General features: G+C 28.3%; 2 protein-coding genes across 3 annotated transcripts in view; one reads left to right on the top strand and one right to left on the bottom strand.

Annotated features, from left to right (window-relative positions):
• LOC107457342 (sodium/potassium-transporting ATPase subunit alpha) overlaps positions 1–7376 on the top strand; it is a 104828-nt gene extending 97452 nt beyond the window's left edge. For both annotated transcript variants that reach the window (XM_071178023.1, XM_016075488.3), the window contains exons 18-20: positions 1621–1751; positions 3606–3707; positions 5587–7376. In XM_071178023.1, the coding sequence (XP_071034124.1) occupies positions 1621–1751; positions 3606–3707; positions 5587–5707 (354 nt within the window). In that variant the 3' untranslated portion in view covers positions 5708–7376. The remainder of the gene's footprint in view (positions 1–1620; positions 1752–3605; positions 3708–5586) is intronic.
• Positions 7377–9129: 1753 nt separating this feature from the next.
• Positions 9130–20973, bottom strand: part of LOC107457333 (ATP-dependent RNA helicase DDX55) — a 31035-nt gene continuing 19191 nt past the window's right edge. The window contains exons 9-17 of the mRNA XM_016075478.3: positions 19276–19365; positions 18028–18120; positions 17040–17154; positions 14526–14602; positions 13992–14080; positions 13750–13876; positions 12280–12367; positions 10744–10881; positions 9130–9220 (exon numbers count right to left, since the gene is read on the bottom strand). Coding sequence (XP_015930964.1) covers positions 9173–9220; positions 10744–10881; positions 12280–12367; positions 13750–13876; positions 13992–14080; positions 14526–14602; positions 17040–17154; positions 18028–18120; positions 19276–19365 — 865 coding nt within the window. The 3' untranslated portion in view covers positions 9130–9172. The remainder of the gene's footprint in view (positions 9221–10743; positions 10882–12279; positions 12368–13749; positions 13877–13991; positions 14081–14525; positions 14603–17039; positions 17155–18027; positions 18121–19275; positions 19366–20973) is intronic.

The raw sequence follows: 20973 nt of genomic DNA, 5'->3' as shown, positions 1-20973 counted from the left end.
CAACAAGTCAAATTTTGACTTTGTAGTCACATTTCAGGGCTCTGCTGAGCAGCCCGTTGTGGTATTTTTTACAATAAATTATTTAACAGTTAATAATTGAAGAACAAGCAAGAACGTTTTTTGTTCATTTTTTACAAAAATGACGATTGGATCACCATCTGTTACATTTTTAGGATTACTAAGTTTTTACAAATCAATAAAGTGAAAAATCAGTTCCCCTAGAGTTATTACTCAGTAAAGATGTACCGTGCTGGGGAATTAAATATTCATTAACATTTTTATTTTAAATAAAATGTTTGCTCCTAAATTTCATACCTCAAAGTTCTTTTATTTTTATTTTTTTATTTTTTTTATTTATGAACATAACCATTTTTTCCTCTAGTTTTTTGATAGTATTTGGTAAAAAAACAAAAACAAGGTTGTCATTGGATTGCTCAAATAATATAAGTGAATCCTCGGTAAGACGGACGTTCTTGGGAACGAATAAATTGTCCGCTTCCAAAAGTTGTCTGTTTACGGAAAAGGTGCTAATAACGAAAGTTAACGTCATAAATTGCTCTTAGTATAATTACTATGATACAGAAAAAATTTAAATAATTAAATAATCAATAACTATTTACATTGATATTTATTTAAACTTGACAAAATTATGTTTACATAACAAAATGAATAGATGAAAAAATTTATTACTATTATATATATACATTTGACTGTGTTCGTGCGCCCTTTTTTTTTTTTAAATTTATCAATTTGAAACGAAAGATGAGTTAGAATAGCTTTAAGCGGCTGCGACCATATCATACCTTCATGGTATATTGTCAAATCATTTAGTATTTTTACACCACTTTCATCATTTTTAGATTTCCTTAATCTACTCAGGCTCAGGAGATGGAACGTTTGCTTTCCATTGTAAACCGTTTTCGAATCCCAGCGATGGCTGGTCGATGCGAATTTTGAGCCCGGTTCGCACCGACGATAGTGCTAACGTAAAATATCCTTAGTGGTAAACGGATCATGGGTTAGACCCCTTGCCGTCAGACTGACCGTGGGAGGTTTTCGAGGTTTTTCTCCCCACGCAACTCAAATGAGGGTTAGCTCCATCAAAAAAAGTCCTCCACGAACGCAAATTTCATCCAATACTAAATTCAGGCATTCCTCTGTCTTCTGGGTTGGGTTCAAAATTACAGGGCTACGGAGTTGAACATTAGTAGTCCTAAACCCAAAAATTGGGTCGTCTGTGCAACGACGGTTATGAGTTGTTCTAAAGTCACGAATGAAGTCGAAGAGTGCAAAATTCACAACCAATATTTTAACCCATTGTCATTTTCTGTTTTCAAATATGCAAATTTTTCAATGATTATGGAATAAAAAACTATGTCCTCATACTTTTTTTCCCCGATATCTTTTGGATTTTAAAATCAATTTGTTAATTTAAACAGATTTATGTTTGAAAGTTCTAATTAGTTTATACAAGAAACAACTTAATTTTAAACTTATTTTTACTTCAAAAATTTACCCACGATTCCGTAAACCAGACTTCTATAGTTTGTAATTTTTTGCGTGCGTGTCCTTATATTTTATATACATATACTTATGGTGAGACAAAAAAAATTTTTTTAGACTTACTTCCACCGGAAGATCCTGGAGTACACGTGCCATACAGCGTTCTTTGTTTCGATCGTCATTGTGCAATGGGCTGATCTCATCATCTGTAAGACCAGGAGGAACTCAGTCGTACACCAGGGAATGACGTAAGAATATTAGCAAATTTCTGTCTATGTATATAAATCTTTGTGTATACATATGCATACATATTTGTGTATATACATATATATTTGTGTATGTATATTTACACATACATACAGGGATGTTGAGATGAGGGATCACGTGAGGTAGCTGTGATCTTCCAAAAATTTTCACTATTCGCAAAATTTACTTGGTCATTCGGCATATTTACGAAAATTCATTTTCTGTCCCTTGTTTCGAAAACACAACTGAAATAACTAAGCATTACACTTTAACTTATTTGTTGTAAAAAAAAAAAGAATGCATAAGTGTCGTTTTAGGTATCCATTTCGTATTTTATCAAACCTAATCATCTCCTTGCAATTGTAAAGCACGTTTGTCAATCACTCGTACAGAACTTCTATTTCCCAATACAAATGAGCCAGTTTCATCCAAAATCGAGAGATACCAATTAGTTTATCCTAAAAAATCTCGCCCTTTTATGAAAATGAAAAATTCAAATGGTGAAACAACAAGTACAGTTTGTTTAGAATGTTGCATGTAGTTAAATACCAATTTAACTGAAACTTAATTTTTTAATACCTAAAATTTTCTATGATTGAATGTAAACAATACCAAGTAGTATGTTTAACTTGAAGTATACTTTTGAATACCACTACACTTTATATTTAAAGTTATTGCTATCGTTACCACTGTTTCAGAAAATTATTCACGAGCTTGTTTCTCACTGTGATTTTTCACATTTCTGGAGAAAAGATTAAAGAACATTCAGATATAAAAAAGTTATTGATACAGTTATTGTATTTTTAAACTATTTTATGCCAAAGTTTATATACTGTATTTATATACTATGACGTCAGACTGTCTTTCTATTCGGTATGCTGCGAGATTTGCCGAATGCCAAGTTAATTTACCGAATAACAAAATGCCATTTTGTTATTCGATTCCTGGGATAGTAAAAAATTATGTCTTCATCTTAGCTGTGAATTAATTTTTTTAAATTTTTATATTTAGTCATCTAATGATTCTTTATATATTGACTAGAAGAAAAGGAAAGTAACAGCTCATTGGGGACAAGGGGTTCATATAGGTAAAGTTTGTTATGAAATTAAGGCTCCTTAATTTCATGACCAGCGGCCTGATTGTGGCAATGCGCACAAAGCTGCCTTTACTTTCTAATACCTTCCGATCTGAAGGGTTTTGGATCGAACCGCAATTATTCACAATAGTTTAATTTCTTACTCATTGACCAATCACAGCTCATTCACTAGAATTATTATGTATAAAATCGTTAAATCAGTAATATATTGGTGAAACAAAACATATAGTGAAAATATTAGCAACAAAAAATTTTTTTTATTGAACCAAATAAAATACACCTGTCAAATTAGGAACTTTATTTGGCAAAATAATTTCCCCCTCTTCAAAATTATAAGTTCGTCACGTAAATAAATATAATATATATAGATAAATAATACTTATTTACGGGGAGGTAAATANATATATAAAATAAACAGAGAATGCACACATCAGGGAGATTGGCAAACTTGGAAGTCACAGAAAAAAGCCTTTATAATAAGGATTTTTAAGAAAAATTCTTGTTGCAAGTTCTATGTTAAAAAGAGAAAAAAAAATTGTAAATGCTCTCCTCACTGAAGTCACACAATTTATTATTTCATAAAAGGAAAAAATTTTTGATAAATCTTTCTAAAAAATTTAAGCGTTTCTTTCCCATCAAGATGTGATATGGAAAAGTTTTTCGTTCAGAATTAAGAGTTTAAACAATGAATTAACATTAAGATTTGTTAGAGGTTTTTATGTTATGGTGTCATTTTTAAACAACTGACTGTTTGTTGCAGAAACCACATATTGAATTTTGGTCTCGTGTTTGAAACTGCTATGGCTGCTTTTCTTTCTTACACCCCTGGAATGGACAAAGGTCTCAGGATGTTCCCACTCAAGTAAGTACACCTCCATCAGTTTTTGAGACTATGTTGAATGTACTACCGATCTACATTCAGAACATCTATTCAATTTTGATGAGTTGAAATTCATAAGTGCTTATGTCCCCTCTGCCAGATGCAACTCTAACCACACATAAAAAAAACTACCTTTTTTTTAAAAAAAAATTTGGACCCTTAAGTAAACATTCAGATGTATGCGACTGCTTTCATAAAAAGAAATGGCTTTATATTTTTGAGCAAACGAATGTAAAAATTGCAAATGCGTCTTTTTAAATAAAACAATTTAAATGTAGTTTTGAGGGCTGGTGAATTGCAACGAGCAGGGGTTGAAGCCCCCAGTATAATTTGAATATGAGAAGTCAACCAAGAACAATTAGCTTAAGAATTATGATTTTATACATTCTAACGTGTGAAGACATATCTTTGTTTAAATTTCGAATTATTTTGAGCAATTGAACATTGCTCTTTCTGCTGAACCACTCTCTTGCCGTTAAATCTATGAGCTGTGAAAACAAGCAGTTTAGAGGATTAACGAGCTATATTGGTGAATAAACATAGCTTAATGTACTTAAAATAAAGGAGTTTTTAAGGTTTAAATGAAAGAAATGACAATTTGACAGGAACTTTTTTTCACAAATTCTGGGCTTTGTAAACAATAGTGAGCAAGAGGCATAGCCTCGCAGAAATAATATTTTTATTTTTAAATATATTTTAATCAATTTATTTCATGCATTTATTAAGTATGTTGAGTAATATTTTTGTTAACCATATTAAACGCACTCGCAGAAGATATCTCAGTGTTGTGCTACCAGAAAAAATATCTTTCAAATTATTTAAAAAGTGTTAGGATATTTTTTTGTAATTTGTAAAAAATGTTTACACATGCACATCAAAAAATTCTCAAATAATTTCAATAGTTAATTTAATGTCAGTAAAGTATTAGTTTTGGCTCAAAATATAAATTTTAAAAAAATAAATATGCTATAAAAATCATACTTTAATTAAATACAGTAGTATTATACAGTAATTGTTAATTTTCATTATTTTAACAATTAGATTTAGGATTGCGTATTTCACATTTGCCACTTTTTTTTTTTGTTTATAGCCAGTCCAGTCATGACCCTATTACTGTATAAATTTGCATAAGCTTTCCCTTTCACACTTTATTTTCTGAAGAAAAAAAATCTATTTTGCTTTCATAAAAAAAAATTAAAAATGAAATTTGTTTGAAAGTAATGAATGCAGGAAGGCATTCATATAGTGCAGAGTTAAAATCTGCAATATTTTAAGCAAAAAAAAAAAAATGAGCTTTGATAGCAAACAAATATCACTGTATCATAAAAATTAATAACATTTTACAAATGCCTCATACGTACACATTTAGACACCCTTTTGGAAAAACATTCTTATATACTGGGTAATCTAAAAATCACAGGTGTAAAAATAAAATAAAAATAATACAGAATGCAAGAAAATTATGATTTGTGGCAATATGCTTGGGAAGCTAGGTATTTCATCCCATCAATAGGCGGCGCAACAGGTGAGAGTTGCAGAGAAATTGAACCTATGACATTCTCAGTTCATGACAACACATTGTGAAAGATTCTGATGATGGTAACACATTAAGACAGCGGATATTCATCGTTTTGGAGTTGTTATTCCTATTCTGCAGCGCAACATATTGGCCGGAATTTTATTTGAAAGTGCAATTTGGTAGGATTAAATTTGTTAGTTTCCCAAACATAATGTTGCAAACCATACATTTTTTAAAATCCATCAACCATTTTTGAGTCACTTGATATATATACTATATACATCATTCTTTCCACACATTGTGTGAATTATTATAAATTTCAACTTGTTTTAAACATTGCAGGTTTAATTGGTGGCTCCCAGCTATTCCATTTTCTATTTTGATCTTCGTCTACGACGAAATCCGACGTTACCTGATTCGACGAAATCCGGGCGGTTGGGTGGAAATGGAGACCTACTATTGATCACGGTTCGTCTCCTAATACAAGTGAATTCTCATTGGACAATTACAAACACACACACACACACATCATCCGTTTTTTATTCCTTCATTTGAAGTCAAAATATCTAGATGAGTAGCTTAACAGAGCATCTTTCCAGAATTTATTAGTTTTGTGCTTTAATCGAAGGGTAAGACACATGTTACTGCCAAAGACAACCAATGAAAGGTGTTCAGCAGAGAATTCTGACTGGCAACACGCTGACTTTAACACAACGCAGTGTTCAAGCCTCTGATGGTTGAAACACCAATGAGAGACCTGAATTACTAACATGTTTAAGTTACTGCATTACCAGCCAGAATACCTACAATATATTTCGTGCCTAACCAGTGTTCCCCTGTGAAATAATTGTGATCTGTTAACCTTGAACTGCGATTAAGAGGGGGAACACATTGGTTCCGTTTTTCTATGTGTGAATCAATATATTGCAATAAATGAGGATCGACGCTTATGTAAAAAAAATATATAAAGAAGAAATTATTATTAAAAATCACAAATACAATTATATTTAACTAAATTGCTTGATAGATATTTCTGTAGAAAGATATAAAAAAAAAGTTGCTTTTGTTTGTGCTGTTTTTTCCCTTTCTTATGAATGTTGTCTTTTATGTGAATGTACATTAAGTTTTATATTTGTTTTTAATGTATGTTTTAAGAATTGTTTCAATCATTTGATGGTGTATTTCTGTCATTGATGCACATTTTAAAATTTTCTAATAGATATTAAAGTCATGTGTGGGCAAAACAAATTATACAAAACGTTCTGCAAATTAAAGCTTTAAGGTTGATTTTCCTCATGTTTAAAGCATTGGACGGAACTTCATACTTTTTTTCTTTCAAGATGTTGCTTTTAAAGCTTGCATAACAATCCATTAAACAATTTTACAACCAAAAATATGGCAGCATAATTTAATGTTTGCAAAAAGCTGAAAGAAATTGTATTGTGTTGTATTGAAAGAAGCCCAAATTCGATCATTTTCAAAATAACTTTTAGATTTTAATTTCAGAGACTACTTGTTTTTTTGCAGAGTGTTAGTATAAAAAAAAGGTTATTTTCTAATGTATTATTTCTTGATGAAAATGTGATAGTCGATTCAGTTATACTTTTAACATGAAGGAACAGCCACCTTAAATTCTTTTTTATTATCTCACTGTTAACATAAATAGTTTAAAGACAGCTTTTTAGACTCTTAATCTAGTTTAGTTCTAAGGAAATAGTTTTAAAGTCTCTTCTCTATTTGAAACTAATTATAACCTATTGGAAGGCTCGCGCACCTTTTATTTTAAAAAACATAATTTAAGATTATTTTTAAATGTGTGCTTCCTAATGTGCCTTAATTTTTATAGAAAATGGAGCTGCATTTATCATTCACTTAAAAAAAAAAAGAAAAAAAGGAAGGAATCTTTTTTTTTATTTTGTTGCATTTCTTTTTTGTTTTGTATAGTTAGCATTCCTGTTATTAATTGTACAATTTTTGAGTATTTGTTAATTTTGTGTCTAGATGAAGGAAAAAAAAATCTCCTTTTTATGTATAGAGTATGTCCTTACTTAACAATTGTTCTAAATTGATACATACAGTCTCTCTACTATAAATTTGTTGAAACTAACTATATTAAAATATTACACACAATACTCGAGAGTTTTCTTTGTCTCCTGTCTTACTTTCAATCCTTAATGAAACTGGTGTATCAAACTTTGCCGAAACATTAGAAATGGTTTCAACTAGCCAGTGCAGGGAGAGATAGGAATTTTAATATTGGAAAAACTTATTTCATATGTCAATTCAACTAAAGTATATGTTTCAGTTGGGCAATGTTTTCAATAAAGAAATTTTTAAAATAGCAGTAAGAATTTACAAAAATATAAGATAAGGAAATATAGTTTTGGAGAGAAAAAAATATTTAATAGTTTTTAAGTGACTTGAATAGATTTTTTTTAATTTAGTGGACACTTAAGTCAGCCGAAAAATAGTATTTTTCACAAAATTCTTATTTTGTGTTTAATTCTTCATACCCGCGGATAAAAATGTACTAAAATTAAGTAGCTATGCTATTAATTTTCTCATTGAATATGATGGGTGAAAAACTGGTTATTTTTAATGCAGAAAAGTCACCAACTTGCAACGTTTGAAGAGAGCAACACACCGAAGACTAATATGATTACGCTAATAATTGAAGGGTTTAGATGAATATTTTTAATTTTGACTAGGTAGTAAAGTATAGAATCTGAAATAGTAAGGAAGATAAAAAAAACTTGTATCTTTACTAAAAAGAATAACTGATAAGTAAGATCATAATTTTTTTCTTCACTTTTTACATTGTTTCTCTCTTGAAATATAATTTACATAGTATGCAATTATTGAATAATTTCCTTGTTTAAATCTTTTTAAAATAAAAATTGTTTCCATGGAGATGAGATTTTAAACAAATTGATAAAAGTTTAAGGAGCATCCAACTTAAGTTTCTATAAAAATTTTCACATTGTTCTTCTTTGACAGAATATAAAGTTTCATCTTTTTTACAATGTCTTATGTGTAAGAAAAAAAAATATTTGTTTAACCCTTTCATTATAAATAGGTCTAGATGTTTTCGGAGAAGTATTTGACCAGAAATCCCCCCCTCAAGCAATATTTCTCAATTAAAAAATCTTAATTGAAAAAGACACAACCATGAACTCAATTAAAAGATGAACAATTAAAAAAAATATCTTCAGTTTTTTCCAGAGTAATTTTATTAATATTTATATACATAATTTACCTTTATATCGACTAATACGTACACTAAATACAAAAAAATTGCTACAATTTTTTAATGGTAAAAAAATATTTTATTTAGAACACTTGGTCTGCTGCTTGGTTTTAAATATTTGATTTCATTCATTCAATGTGTGAAAAATAAATTTAGAACCTGCATTGTATAAAATTTAATTATTTTAGCAAATAAGAAATAAGTTACTGTATCAAAGTGTTTCTCAAAAAAAGCTCCCTTTATTTTTAAATTGTTCTTAAAGCTCATCTTTAATAAAGTGGTCTCTAATTTTACATGTTTAAAGTTCACTGCAACTTCATTAAAAAATAGATATTCTTTTTTCCCAACTACTTTGAAAAATAGGCATTTCTTTTCTGCAGTTTCATATCTAATGTTATACACTAAAAATCATCAAATTTGGGGAGTGACAGTTTATAAGATTATTTTAGAAAAACTCATTTTTTTTTTTACATAATATTTGTACTGGTTTTCATCACATGTCATTTAACAATGAGTATTTCAAATTAGTTTTAGAAAAGTGGATATTTCATCCATCTTCCCATTTTCAGTAACACCCAGGTCATACGATGAAAAACATACCCATGAAATGAGAAATTTTCAAGGAAAAAAAAAATAACTGAAAATATAATTTACATTTATTTACAAATTTTTACAACCTATTCAATCTTCATCAGCTGCAAATTCTGCATCAAACTCTTCTTTTGATATCTAAATAAATAAAAACCTAAGTTATGTAATGAATGTAAAAATATTGTTAACAAAAAGCACAATGTGACACTTTTTTAATGTTTAATATTTGTTTTAAATGCATCCATAAATTGTTAACTTGTGACTTAATATAGCATTATGCCCAATTTCTAAAAAAAAAAAACTTGTGATTTTTTTGGGGAAATAATTCTAAAAAAAGACAAATATAATACACCCATCAGATTTAGTTCAGGAACCAATAAAAATAATATTTTGCAAAGGAAAGTAATAGATTCAATACATCAAATATTAAGAATAATAGCTCAATTTCAATTTGTACAGAGTCACTTCTGTAGCTAACCTTTTAGACAGATAGTAAAAGTAAATTTTCAAGATAAATACTTATTTTGCCTTGTCCTTTTCATAATTTCACAACTGTCTCATAGTATAAATATTAAATAAGCCGCATATTTCAATCAAATCGAAATGAATTTTTAGCACAACTTTTTTTTTTATTATTATTAATTTTCAGAATAAATAAGAATTTTTAGTAAGAATATTTTTATTGCATATCACTAATGTTTTCAGATTCTATGCTTTAATTTCCTCTTAAAATTTAGTTTTAGTTTCTCCTTAACACTAAATCTAAAAAACATAACTAGGTTTAGGCAAAATATTATTTTCAACATTTTGTCATTTTTTCTTAAGAGAATATTATAGTGTGAGCACAAGTGACTATTAGATAAACATCAATCGGTAGTTTAACCATTACACTTTGTCGTATCATGGCTATAGGTATTCTTGTGTATGTGCGTGGTGAAGATATATCTGAGTTGTTTTACATGTGTTGCAACATTTCAGGAACCATTTCAGTTTGCACCACAAATTATGCACAAAATTCTAACAATTATAGTACTGGTGAGATGAAGGTTAAGACACTAGTTGTTGAAATGCTTATTGATCTCTGGTGTCCAGAACTAATTAATGAATTAACAAGGATAAACAAATACATTTTATTAGTTGGTCTGGTGAGGGATTTTATTGGCCTTCAGAGCCAGACAAACAAAACGTGCCTAGAAATAAAGTTTTATGCAAAACTATTGCACCATCCTTCCCGGTCGATTATATGAATTGATCATTTTTAAAATAGATTTGCAGAAATAAAACTTTAGTTTTAGTTTAGTTTAGTAAACTCTTGTTTTACAGAAATAAAACTTTTCAATATGTCATAATTAGTATATCATAGAACAGCAAAATGAGATAAATTAAATTGCTCTATTTACTTCTAGTTCGCTAGTGTCCTTTATTTATATAAACATATGCATTTATTATTTTTAAAACATATATTTAATATTTGAGAAAAATTTATGTTCTTAATATGTTAAAAAAAAGATATGAATGAAGTATAATTCATACCCTTATATTTCATAGACAAATATTTTAATTGTAATTCTTAACAATTTAAAGACACTTTGTTGAAACTAAAAAAACAACTTGCATACAACTTGTTAGAATGCTAAGTGTGATTTAATCAAAGCACTAACCTTTCCTTTTTTGAATTTTTTACAAAGTCTAGCATCTCTAGCTAATTCTTCAAGATCAGCATCATCATCCACATATTTCTTCTTTCTTTTCTTAGCAGATTTCTTAGTTAGCAATTTCTTCATTTTAAGTTTTTCTTCCTGTATTTATGGAAATAAAATTAAGTACTTAAAATGAAGTTCTATTAAAAAAGGAAAAGTCGCACCACTTGCTTATTTATTAGTAAATATATGTGAATAACAAAATATAGGCGAATGACATAAAAAACTATTTCTCACAATAAGAAATATTACTATTTAAAATATCAATAACACACTAATAACTTAATAAGGTATTTACAAAGCATCATAATACATTTAAATAGCTTTATCTGAATGGTTTGAAATCAATTTAAATTTAATATAATTCTACACATAAGTAAATGAAAAGAGCCATTTTACATAATACACAAAGAAAAGAATTTTGACGGATCTTTTGGAGGAAGTGATTTGCAATAAAAATGAAATATTTCTCCTATTCTTTTAAATTTTCAAGGTAAGGGTTGCAAGCATAAATACTTTTTAATGAATGTGAAAGAGATAGAATGTTTCGTTTTAAGCCTTTATATGCTACAATAAAGTCAGAATTGAAAAAATACCAAAATTAACATATTTAAAATATTATAAAGGCTCTTCAGACTATTGTATTGATATTTTGCTTTGGCTATATTAATGATTATAAAAAACGCTAAATTTTATGGATATAGTCGCGTGGGTTGATTAAGAGATTATATCTTTTTGTTGTTAATTTTACTAATTTTTGATTAATTTTTTAAAATTTTATGATTTTTGGATATTTTTACTTTTACCTCTTCAGGATGCATTTCTTCACTAAAATGAGGCAATTCAAAGTAGAAAAATAATTAATGTAAGCAACTACTCTTTAAATTGCATCTATATCTCATAAGAATAATTTTAAAAAAAGAATAACATAATTGCAAATTAGTTTTAAAAAAAAAAAGAATAAATTAAACTAACCGAAACAAAGCAAAATAAAAATACATTAAGAATAGATTGACTGGTTTAAAAGTTATATAAATTGCCAAGACTGAAAAAGAGTGAGCTTTTTTCTGGCATAGTATAAGATCAACAAAATTGATAAAAAATATAGGAATTCAGAACATAGTGCTGCAATCTATATTACGAATCATTTTTTATAATCTTGCAAACTTATTACGAAAATATTTTAAATCATTATTAAAAGATTCCGGAATGTGTAAGTTCATTTGAATTCGTTACTCGCTTCATAGGTTACATTTTATTTTGTATTTTCTTACATTTTATTTTCTATTTTTTTGCTTTATATGCTTTATTTTGTATATTTTTTACTTAATATGTTCTATTTTCGTTTAAATTTTTTTTTTTGGGGGGGGGGGTGTTCTTCACACTAAATTTTTCTTCTTTTCCTTTCGTTAATCTTTATTATATTATATTTTAAATGCCTTTTTCTATATTTTTTAACTATATATATATATAATAGAAAAGATGTGATTGTTATACCCTTTTGGCAGACATTTTTTTTCTTAATTCAGGATGGTCCTTCAACTGTTGCACTCTTATTTTTCTCTGCTTTTCTCTACTTGTATCACTGAAATAATGAGAAAAAATAGTAGCATTTACTTGAAAATGAGATTAAAAATAATAGCATCATACTATTGCTCTTTATCTGAAGACATGAGTGCTTGTTATAACAGTCATTGTAATATGAGAATTATTTTATTAATAAAAATGAACAATATGATTTACTTTTTAAGTGAGAAACATAACAAAGACAATTCTAGCAAAACACACAAAAGATGCGATCTTTAGTGTTCTCTTATTAACAATCAATAAAGTGTCATTGTTTGAGAGTAATTAATGACATCTTAAATTACAGAAATGATTTTTTAGAAGATTATAACAATAGTTTTTTCTGGTGTGAAAAAAAAATTCATGTTTATTTTACAGTTAAAAAAAAAAAGAGATTTTTTAAATTAATTCTGCATAATTCTTTAGAAGACATACACTGTAGGTCTGCAAGACCTCGATTATTCGAAGTTGTCAGGATTGGATCTACTTTGAACATTCCAAATAATGAAATAATTAGATTATAATTAAGATGAAATTTTATTACAAAAAGTAGTGGGTATAAGTAATGGGTATATTTAATTTAAATAATGATAACTTAATAATGTCTTTTTATCTTATAGGTATAAATATACTTTAATTTAAAAGTATCTGGCACTATTTTTGAATAAACCATTTGTATAACCTTCATCTCACATTAAATTCTGAAGCAGATTTAATTGATTTTTAAAGTTGATTATAGTTTTAAGATTCTTTCAAATTTTACATCATAATCTTATATTTTTCTTTGCACAAACAACATAACAATGGTAATCATGAAAAAAAAAATTGATTAAATAACGATGAAAATTACAATTTTTAGATTTCTTCAGTAAAACCAAAGTAAACAACTTTACTAACTAAATTTTGTAATGTACAACACTGGCTCCAGTAGTATGCTACATCACCACTTTTGCACTTGTGACATACCGACGAAGACAAGAGTAAGAAAATACCAAAATAAAATCAATGCTTCAGACTAAATTAGCAAGCAATAACTTATAATATTCACTTATAGAACAATCAGCAAGTGCAGTTTAGGTTTTGGAAAAGTGAAATGTTATTGTGTTTCAATGAATTGATTGGTATATAATATGGGCTCGAGAAAAAGAGTAAACAACACATAAAACTTTCTTTCAAATTTTTTTAAATACTTAAAAAATATTTCAGGAAATCACTTAAAATTTTTAAAAAATATAATGTTTGGAAAAAATATCACAACATTGCTCTATTTATAAATAAATAACAAGTTATTGAGTCAACACTATATAATATTAGCATAAAAATATTTTAAAGCTAGTACACGAATTATTTTTGTAACTTGGAGGGAATTCATTTTTAACAATAAAGAAAATAAATTTTTACCTGTAAGGAATTTCTTCATAATTTACTTCAGTGGCAACAAAGTTTGTGATCTCTTTCTTTTTTAGCTCAGGCATTTTTGGTAACTTCAGTAAAGCAAAACCATTGGCTAATTTTCCCAAATCTAAGTCTAAGAACCGTGAGAAAAAAATTAAGCATAAAAACAATTTATTACATATATTAAGGTCTCTTAATCTAAATAACTATTAACAAGTGATGCAGAGAAAGCAAATTAAAGAACTCACCTTTCACACGGAAAAGCAAATTGCATTCGTGTTTCGTGTAAAACCGAATAAAAGAAACAAATGCTTTCAATCCTTTCTCATAGATTTCTCTGGAAAAAATATTTTGGAAAAACTTTGTTTAATGTGGATGACATTAAATTTAAGAAAACAAACCAAACTACATTTACTGAATTCACTCACCTTACAAGATCTAATTTACTTAACACTTTCTTATATTTAAATAATTTTTTTTTACGCACATGTTTTTATACTTTAATTCAATATAACTGCTTAGCTATGAAAAATACAATGGTAATCTAAAATTGAAATATTCAAGAAATTATATTTTACCACAATACTTACTATAAAAGTATGCATTAGAATAGTAAATTTAGATTTCATTGTTAAAAAAGGAGATAGCAGCCTTTACACAAATAAATTTAAAAAACTTAATTGTATAAAAAATTTCATGCTGGCAAAATTTACGGACTACTTAACATCAGATAAAAAATTTACATAAACAATTATAAAATACGAATCTACATTTAAAAATACCTATTTTTACAGGATATTTTCTTTATATTTGGTGAGACATCAGTAAATTCAGGTGGGTCCATCGGCAAGAGAGTGACCTAATTAAAGATATAAACATAAAATAAATTTAATTAAATTATGTAAGTATACCATGATACTAAAAACAGTTTTAGAGTTTTACAGACCTTGTGGTAGTGGGTTTTCAGTATAATTTTATTACTGGAGCACTAGCAACTGACAGCAGTTCGAGAATGACATGCAGAAACTTTTTTATTGTACTATTGCATTAAAAAATGAGTATAACGAATTCATCACCTTAATTTCCTAATGAAAAATTGATCATTTAGTTTCTTTTTTTTCTTCATAAAATGGCAGCATTCCAAAAAAACGAGAAACAATGAATCCTATGGGTAAGGCTATATGCCTAAATTATGTATATAATTATAGAACTGTTGCAAAGTTCAAATTTTAGGGTTTTTAATAGTTATATTAATTGAAATAAAAAGATGTCGAATCAAAAATTTTAATTTTTTGATTCTTCAAACAAAATACTTTTAAACCCGCAATTGTATTAATAGAAAACAAAATATTCTGAAAGCACACAAGAATCGGGAATATCAGTACAAAAAACTAATGAAAAACACTAATAAAACAAGTTAAAAGTTTTAAAAAAAAATGTGTACATTTAGAAATTAATCCATCTGAAAATCAATGAACATTCTTAATAAATTGTGAGAAACTAGAGTGAAATTAAAAGTAACATAATAAAAACTTTATTATCCTTAATGTCAGAATATGTTCAATATCCCCCCCCCTTTTTGTACTTAATAGCAATCGATTGGGTAAAGAGTATCATTTTAAGTAAAGAAAGAAATATCCATGGGAATCTAAAATAAGTTGTTTAATCAAATTAAAAAAGTTTCCTACTGGCAGCTGAGTCAGACAATCAAATAAATTTCCTTAAAAATCCATCATTAAAGCTCCCTTTCCTGAAATGCACTATTGTTGTTTCCAAGCAGGTAGACGATCTTAGACTTTGTGGCGAAGGGAGTTCCGACTATAGACAAACTATAACAGCTTCAGGTTTTGAGAATATGCTCAATATTTACCCCCTTTTGTTGTACTTAATAGCAATCGATTGGGTAAAGAGTATCATTTTAAGTAAAGAAAGAAATATCCATGGGAATCTTAAACAAGTTGTTTAATCAAATTAAAAAAGTTTTCTACTGGCAGCCAAGTCAGACAATCAGATAAACTTCCTTTATAATCTATCATCAAAGTTCCCTTTACAGAAATGCACTATTGTTGTTTCCATGGCAGTAGACGGCCTTAAACTTTGTGGCGAATGGAGTTCTTACTATAGACAAACTATCACTGCTTCAGGCTTTGGTTAATCTATTTAGTATATCTTCATCAGTTCCTTCTTTGCTGTTATTATTTTCTAAGAATATGTCTCTTAATTGTTTAGGATTAATTTTCAAAATTTTAGTTCTATTTTGGTTGATGATAAGTCCCATTTCCTTTGCCTCTTCATTTAAAATGTTGTGTTTGTTTGCATGTCTTGAAGATTATTGGTCAGTAAACATGAGTCGTCAGCAAAATCGAGATCAGAAAGGTATTCAGCAAGATTCCATCTTATATCCCTTTTATTCTCTGATGCTTTCCTCATAATTCAGTCAATAGCAATTTAAAGGATTGGTGGAACAAGTACACAACCCTTTCTAACATCGGAATAACCTTGAAAGATATTGATTGTTGATTGGCAAATATAACTCCTAAATTGTAATTTTTACATATATTTCGGATAATGTTTACAAAACATTTGGGAATTCCACAGTACTTCAACGACTTCCAGAATGTTTAATTATGATTATGTGCCCAATATAGTAAAAAAATTTAAAAGATCCATGATTCTGACAAGTTCCTTGAAAATCCATACGGTTTTCCGATAATTTTTTTAGCCATTTCTACATAGTTTTTCAAATTTCAATGTTTTAATAGAATGACTTTTGATAGTTTATGACACACGAATTTTGAATCATCACTGTTGGTCTGCTCAGCTCCAATTTCGTTATGCTTTATTCAGTTATTTCCTCATCTATTTTCCTTTGATTCCAATATTTTTAATAGAATGCTGTTATAATACATGGATATGAGTAATCACTTTTTGCCTTGTTTGATTAGCAATGATTCCATTGTAACTAGTCTTTCTTTCGTGTTCTTTGTTTTACTGTTATCAATTTTTGATATTTGTAGTGATGTTATATGACTCAAGAATTTGAATTATCATTCTTTGATGTGCTTCATTCACAACGATTTCATTGTAAATCCATTTTATTTAAACCCTTTCAGTGTTTTTTTACTGAAATTCTGTTATTTTAAATATGATGTTATGACATTAGGCCAATTAAAGTAATATTTGAGCAATTACACAAATTTGAGTTTTTTCGGGACAGTTAGGCACCCTGCAAACCAATACTTATTAAAGAATTTGCAAATAACGTTTTTGGTAATAAAATGAAGGAAAGTAATTACTTTTTGATTCACATCTAAAAAGTTAACAAATGTCTCTTCATTTGGTAACAACATAAGTAAAGCATTTCCAGTTTTCCCTATGCGTGCTGTCCGACCACATCGATGAACGAAAGAGCTGAAAAAGAAAACAAGTTTTGCTATAAGGTTTCTTTATAACATCTAAATATATGAAGAAAAAAAAGGAATTTTTTCATCAAGTTTTGATTGGAATTTTAGGGGAGGACCTGGTTTTTTGGAGATTTCTACATCATCAAAAACTCTATTGCTAATGATGCAACACACTTGTCCAATATTTGAAAATCATTGATTTCTTATTCTATGCTATTTTAAAGTTTTACCTTTAACTGTAGGATGTTAATATGATGTAACCTCTGTCTGGTTAAATCATCTCTCCATCCTTGACATTTACCCTACTGATGAAGGTGTACTGTCACTACATTGAAATGCACATATAGATTCTTAATGAAATTTAAGAATAGTACCTCTTTGAAATGCATAAAATGAACCTCTTCTTTAAAGTAGGTGGAAAGTGAGACCAAAGATAAAGTAAGGTATGCATTCCTACACAAAACTGCTTTCAGTCATAAAGGGAGTGAAAAATGTTTCAACCACAAGTATGTTTTTATAGTTTTAATTAAAAGAATTATCACACAAAAATAAAAGTGTGCATGCTCATCATTTTTATGACTGCTGATGAATAATTCAGAATGGTAGATTTAAGATAAATTTTTGTATGTCAGTCTAGTTATGATGCTAATAAAAAAAAATTAAAGTAAAAATAAAAATAATTAATGTTACCATTCACCTTATTTAAGTTCAAAATATATATTATACATATTATTATATGCATTTATATTGAATTATATATCAAAAGACAAAATAAGTATCATATTTATGACTGAATTTAATCAAGTCTTATAGAAAAGCAAAATTCTATTTCGTGAATTTTTTTTAAACAGAAAAGAATGTATTGAGTAGCATTCCTCACCTCGCAGAACTTGGTGGATCGAACTGAATCACCCAGTGAACATCGGGTATGTCCACACCTCGAGCTAAAACATCCGTGCACAGCAATATACCACTGAAAAATATTTATTCAACAATAAGAAAAGGAGAATACACAGAAAAAATTGCAAACATCTTAGATTTTTATTTTTTTAAAAAGTCGATATGTAAAAAAAAGTAACAAACAATGTATGAATTTGAAAAGATGAGATGAATAGGGTGTGAAAAAATAGAATGTGAAAAATTAAGAATCCTAGAACTAGTATTTCTATTGCTAGTGTTTATAAGGAGATGATAAAGGAATTGATTTAATTTGTGTAGAGGGAAAAAGCTTTATTATGTGTAAATTATTTATTTTTACTTGATTCAGTTATAGGAATCAATGATATAAATTAAGGCTCTGATCAGGTTAAGGAATCCTACTGGGTAAAAATCAGCAATTTCAAAGAAAATTTTAAGTTTTTATTTTTATTTTTACTATCCATATTTAAGCTTTAGTTCATGAGCTTTCCAAAGCTCTTTAAAAAGTTTTATCTCTGATTAGTTACAGTTGTTTTTCCATGTGCTAACAGGTGAAACACAAACCAGAAATAAACTCATGAAAACGAAACTAAAATGTTTTTTTGAGAAATTTTTATTACTAAAGTTTATTATGGAATTCTTTGAAATTTTGAATGTAGATTTCATATAATGTAATAGTGTTTGACATACCTATCTGTTTTATCAGAATCTGACATTCCTCCTCTTGTGTTGGCAAAGTTGCCATCATGTTTTGAACTAAAATATATGGTTTAAGTTTGAATTTGCTATTTTTATCAAGCTTTAAGTAAGAATTTCCTGTAGAGTTGTTAGTGTGACATGAATAATTTGTAGTTTGAATTCAAATTTGTCTTTAGTTTTAAAAATATTTTATAAATTCTTAAACTTTTTAAATTTATCACTTTAAGACATCTGCCTACCTAACATAATATTAAAATTTAAATTGAGCCTTCTTTTAAAAATAAAATTGTGTCGATACCAGTCAGTCAGATACCTTAATTAAATGAAAACTAAATTTAAATTCAGATTCAAATCACTTAATTCCATACTTAATGGTTATAGTTATTGAAATTCAAATTTGTCAACAAACAAGAGGAAGAATGGTAGAAGATTCTGATAAAATGGATAGGCATGTCAAATACGAATAAAGTTAAACCTTAATTCATAGCTTAAATATTTTGTTTGAACTTACCTCTCATAATTGCGAAAATCTGAAAAAATTTTATGTCTTTTTTTCCTCATACGACCATGAATGCTGATAACGGGTATATGCTTGATGAATCTACAAAAAAAATGAACAAGAATTAAAGAGAAAACAAAATTGTTAAACAAACATAGATTACAGTAGCATACAAATAGTGAAACAGAAGAACCAAAAGTAATGGGATGGTGTAAGAACTCTTCTTCCCTGTGAAATGCTGCAAAAGTTGCAAACTTAGATGACCAAATACTAAGCCATCCATGACTGCAAAAGTGTATATATGTATATATACACAGATATTTTAATATGTCCGAAATGCGGATTCATGCTAGGCAATTTAAGGAGACCAAATATTTTCCATATCAAGAATGTTCCTCATACCAAGTGTGGACAATGTTTCCCCAATAACGATTCACACCTTGAGGATTAACATTATAGTTAGAACACATGAAAGTTTGCATATGGTCTCCAAACAACTGAAGATAATCCTATCAGTTTTCACGTGGCATATGTCTCACAATAAAACAGTGGACATAAATAGGCACCCACCACCAACCTGCCTTCCTGAAAATTGAGGTACATTACTTCGTGTGGTCTGTGCTGGACTTGATCCCGACTATCACACCTTACCAACTGGAACTGAAACCACCATGTAGATGCCACATATTTTCAGCCATTTACCATCCAACCAATATGTTCCAATGAATGTTGCAGCCAATAGCATTGAGTATAAAAATAAGACATTCAAGTTAGTCTAATAAAGTTCTTCAAAGAGCTGTCTGCAATGAGTCCATCATGTGCATAAAATCAACGGTTCTTGTAATTCCATGTAATGTGTCTTAATCATAACTCTATGCACAAGTCACTTATAACTTTTCAATCAATAAGCAAGCACGGTTCAACAAGTGTGTGGCAAGTAGTGTGGCTTTTGATACTTCAGTGTATAATAATAAGGAAATTTACTTAGAAATGACATAATAGATAAATAGAAGATAAATGACAATTTGAGAAAACGGGCTTTAAAACAAACTTAAACAATGAGAAGTTTACTGAACTATCCCTTTTTTAACAAAGAAGTGCGGCATTTAAATCTTGGCAGAACAAAGTAATCTTCCATGCTGATGACCGACCATAACATCTCAATTTTAGAAAATTTGAGTATACCAAATACATGCCCTCATTTTGAACAGTGGAAATTTTTCAGACTTATACTTAAGTTTGGAAAAAAATAATATTAAAAATAGTTTTTGGTATAAGATCCCCCCTATACATCCACATGCAAACAAGAAAGCAATTTATACTGGTATCATGGATAATTGAACATACACTGTAGCAAATACAATTTGTATATCCTCTTAAATACACTGTTTTCAGTAAAAAATTGAAAAAAAATATCAAGTTATATTTTAATTATTTGTCTTGTCCTTACAAAAGATTCCTCACTTCAAAATATACTTCTTTTAGTCAAAATACTTCTTTTAAACACATCTTATTCACTATATTTATTAACACAGATATGTTGGTTAGATTATCAGATGAATTTGAAATAGCACATTCATAAATGTCTAAAGTTCACTTGAGCTCAACAACAAATGCAGATTTTAAAAAAAAAAGTATCTTTTACTTGCAAACATGGAAAAAAAAATTAGTAGAAGATAATAAAAGTCATTAGCACAAGCGAATGCAATA

The sequence above is a fragment of the Parasteatoda tepidariorum genome, chromosome 1 (assembly GCF_043381705.1).
Source record: "Parasteatoda tepidariorum isolate YZ-2023 chromosome 1, CAS_Ptep_4.0, whole genome shotgun sequence".
Classification (NCBI taxonomy): Eukaryota; Metazoa; Arthropoda; class Arachnida; order Araneae; family Theridiidae; genus Parasteatoda; species Parasteatoda tepidariorum.
This window is presented reverse-complemented; position numbering and strand designations above follow the sequence as displayed.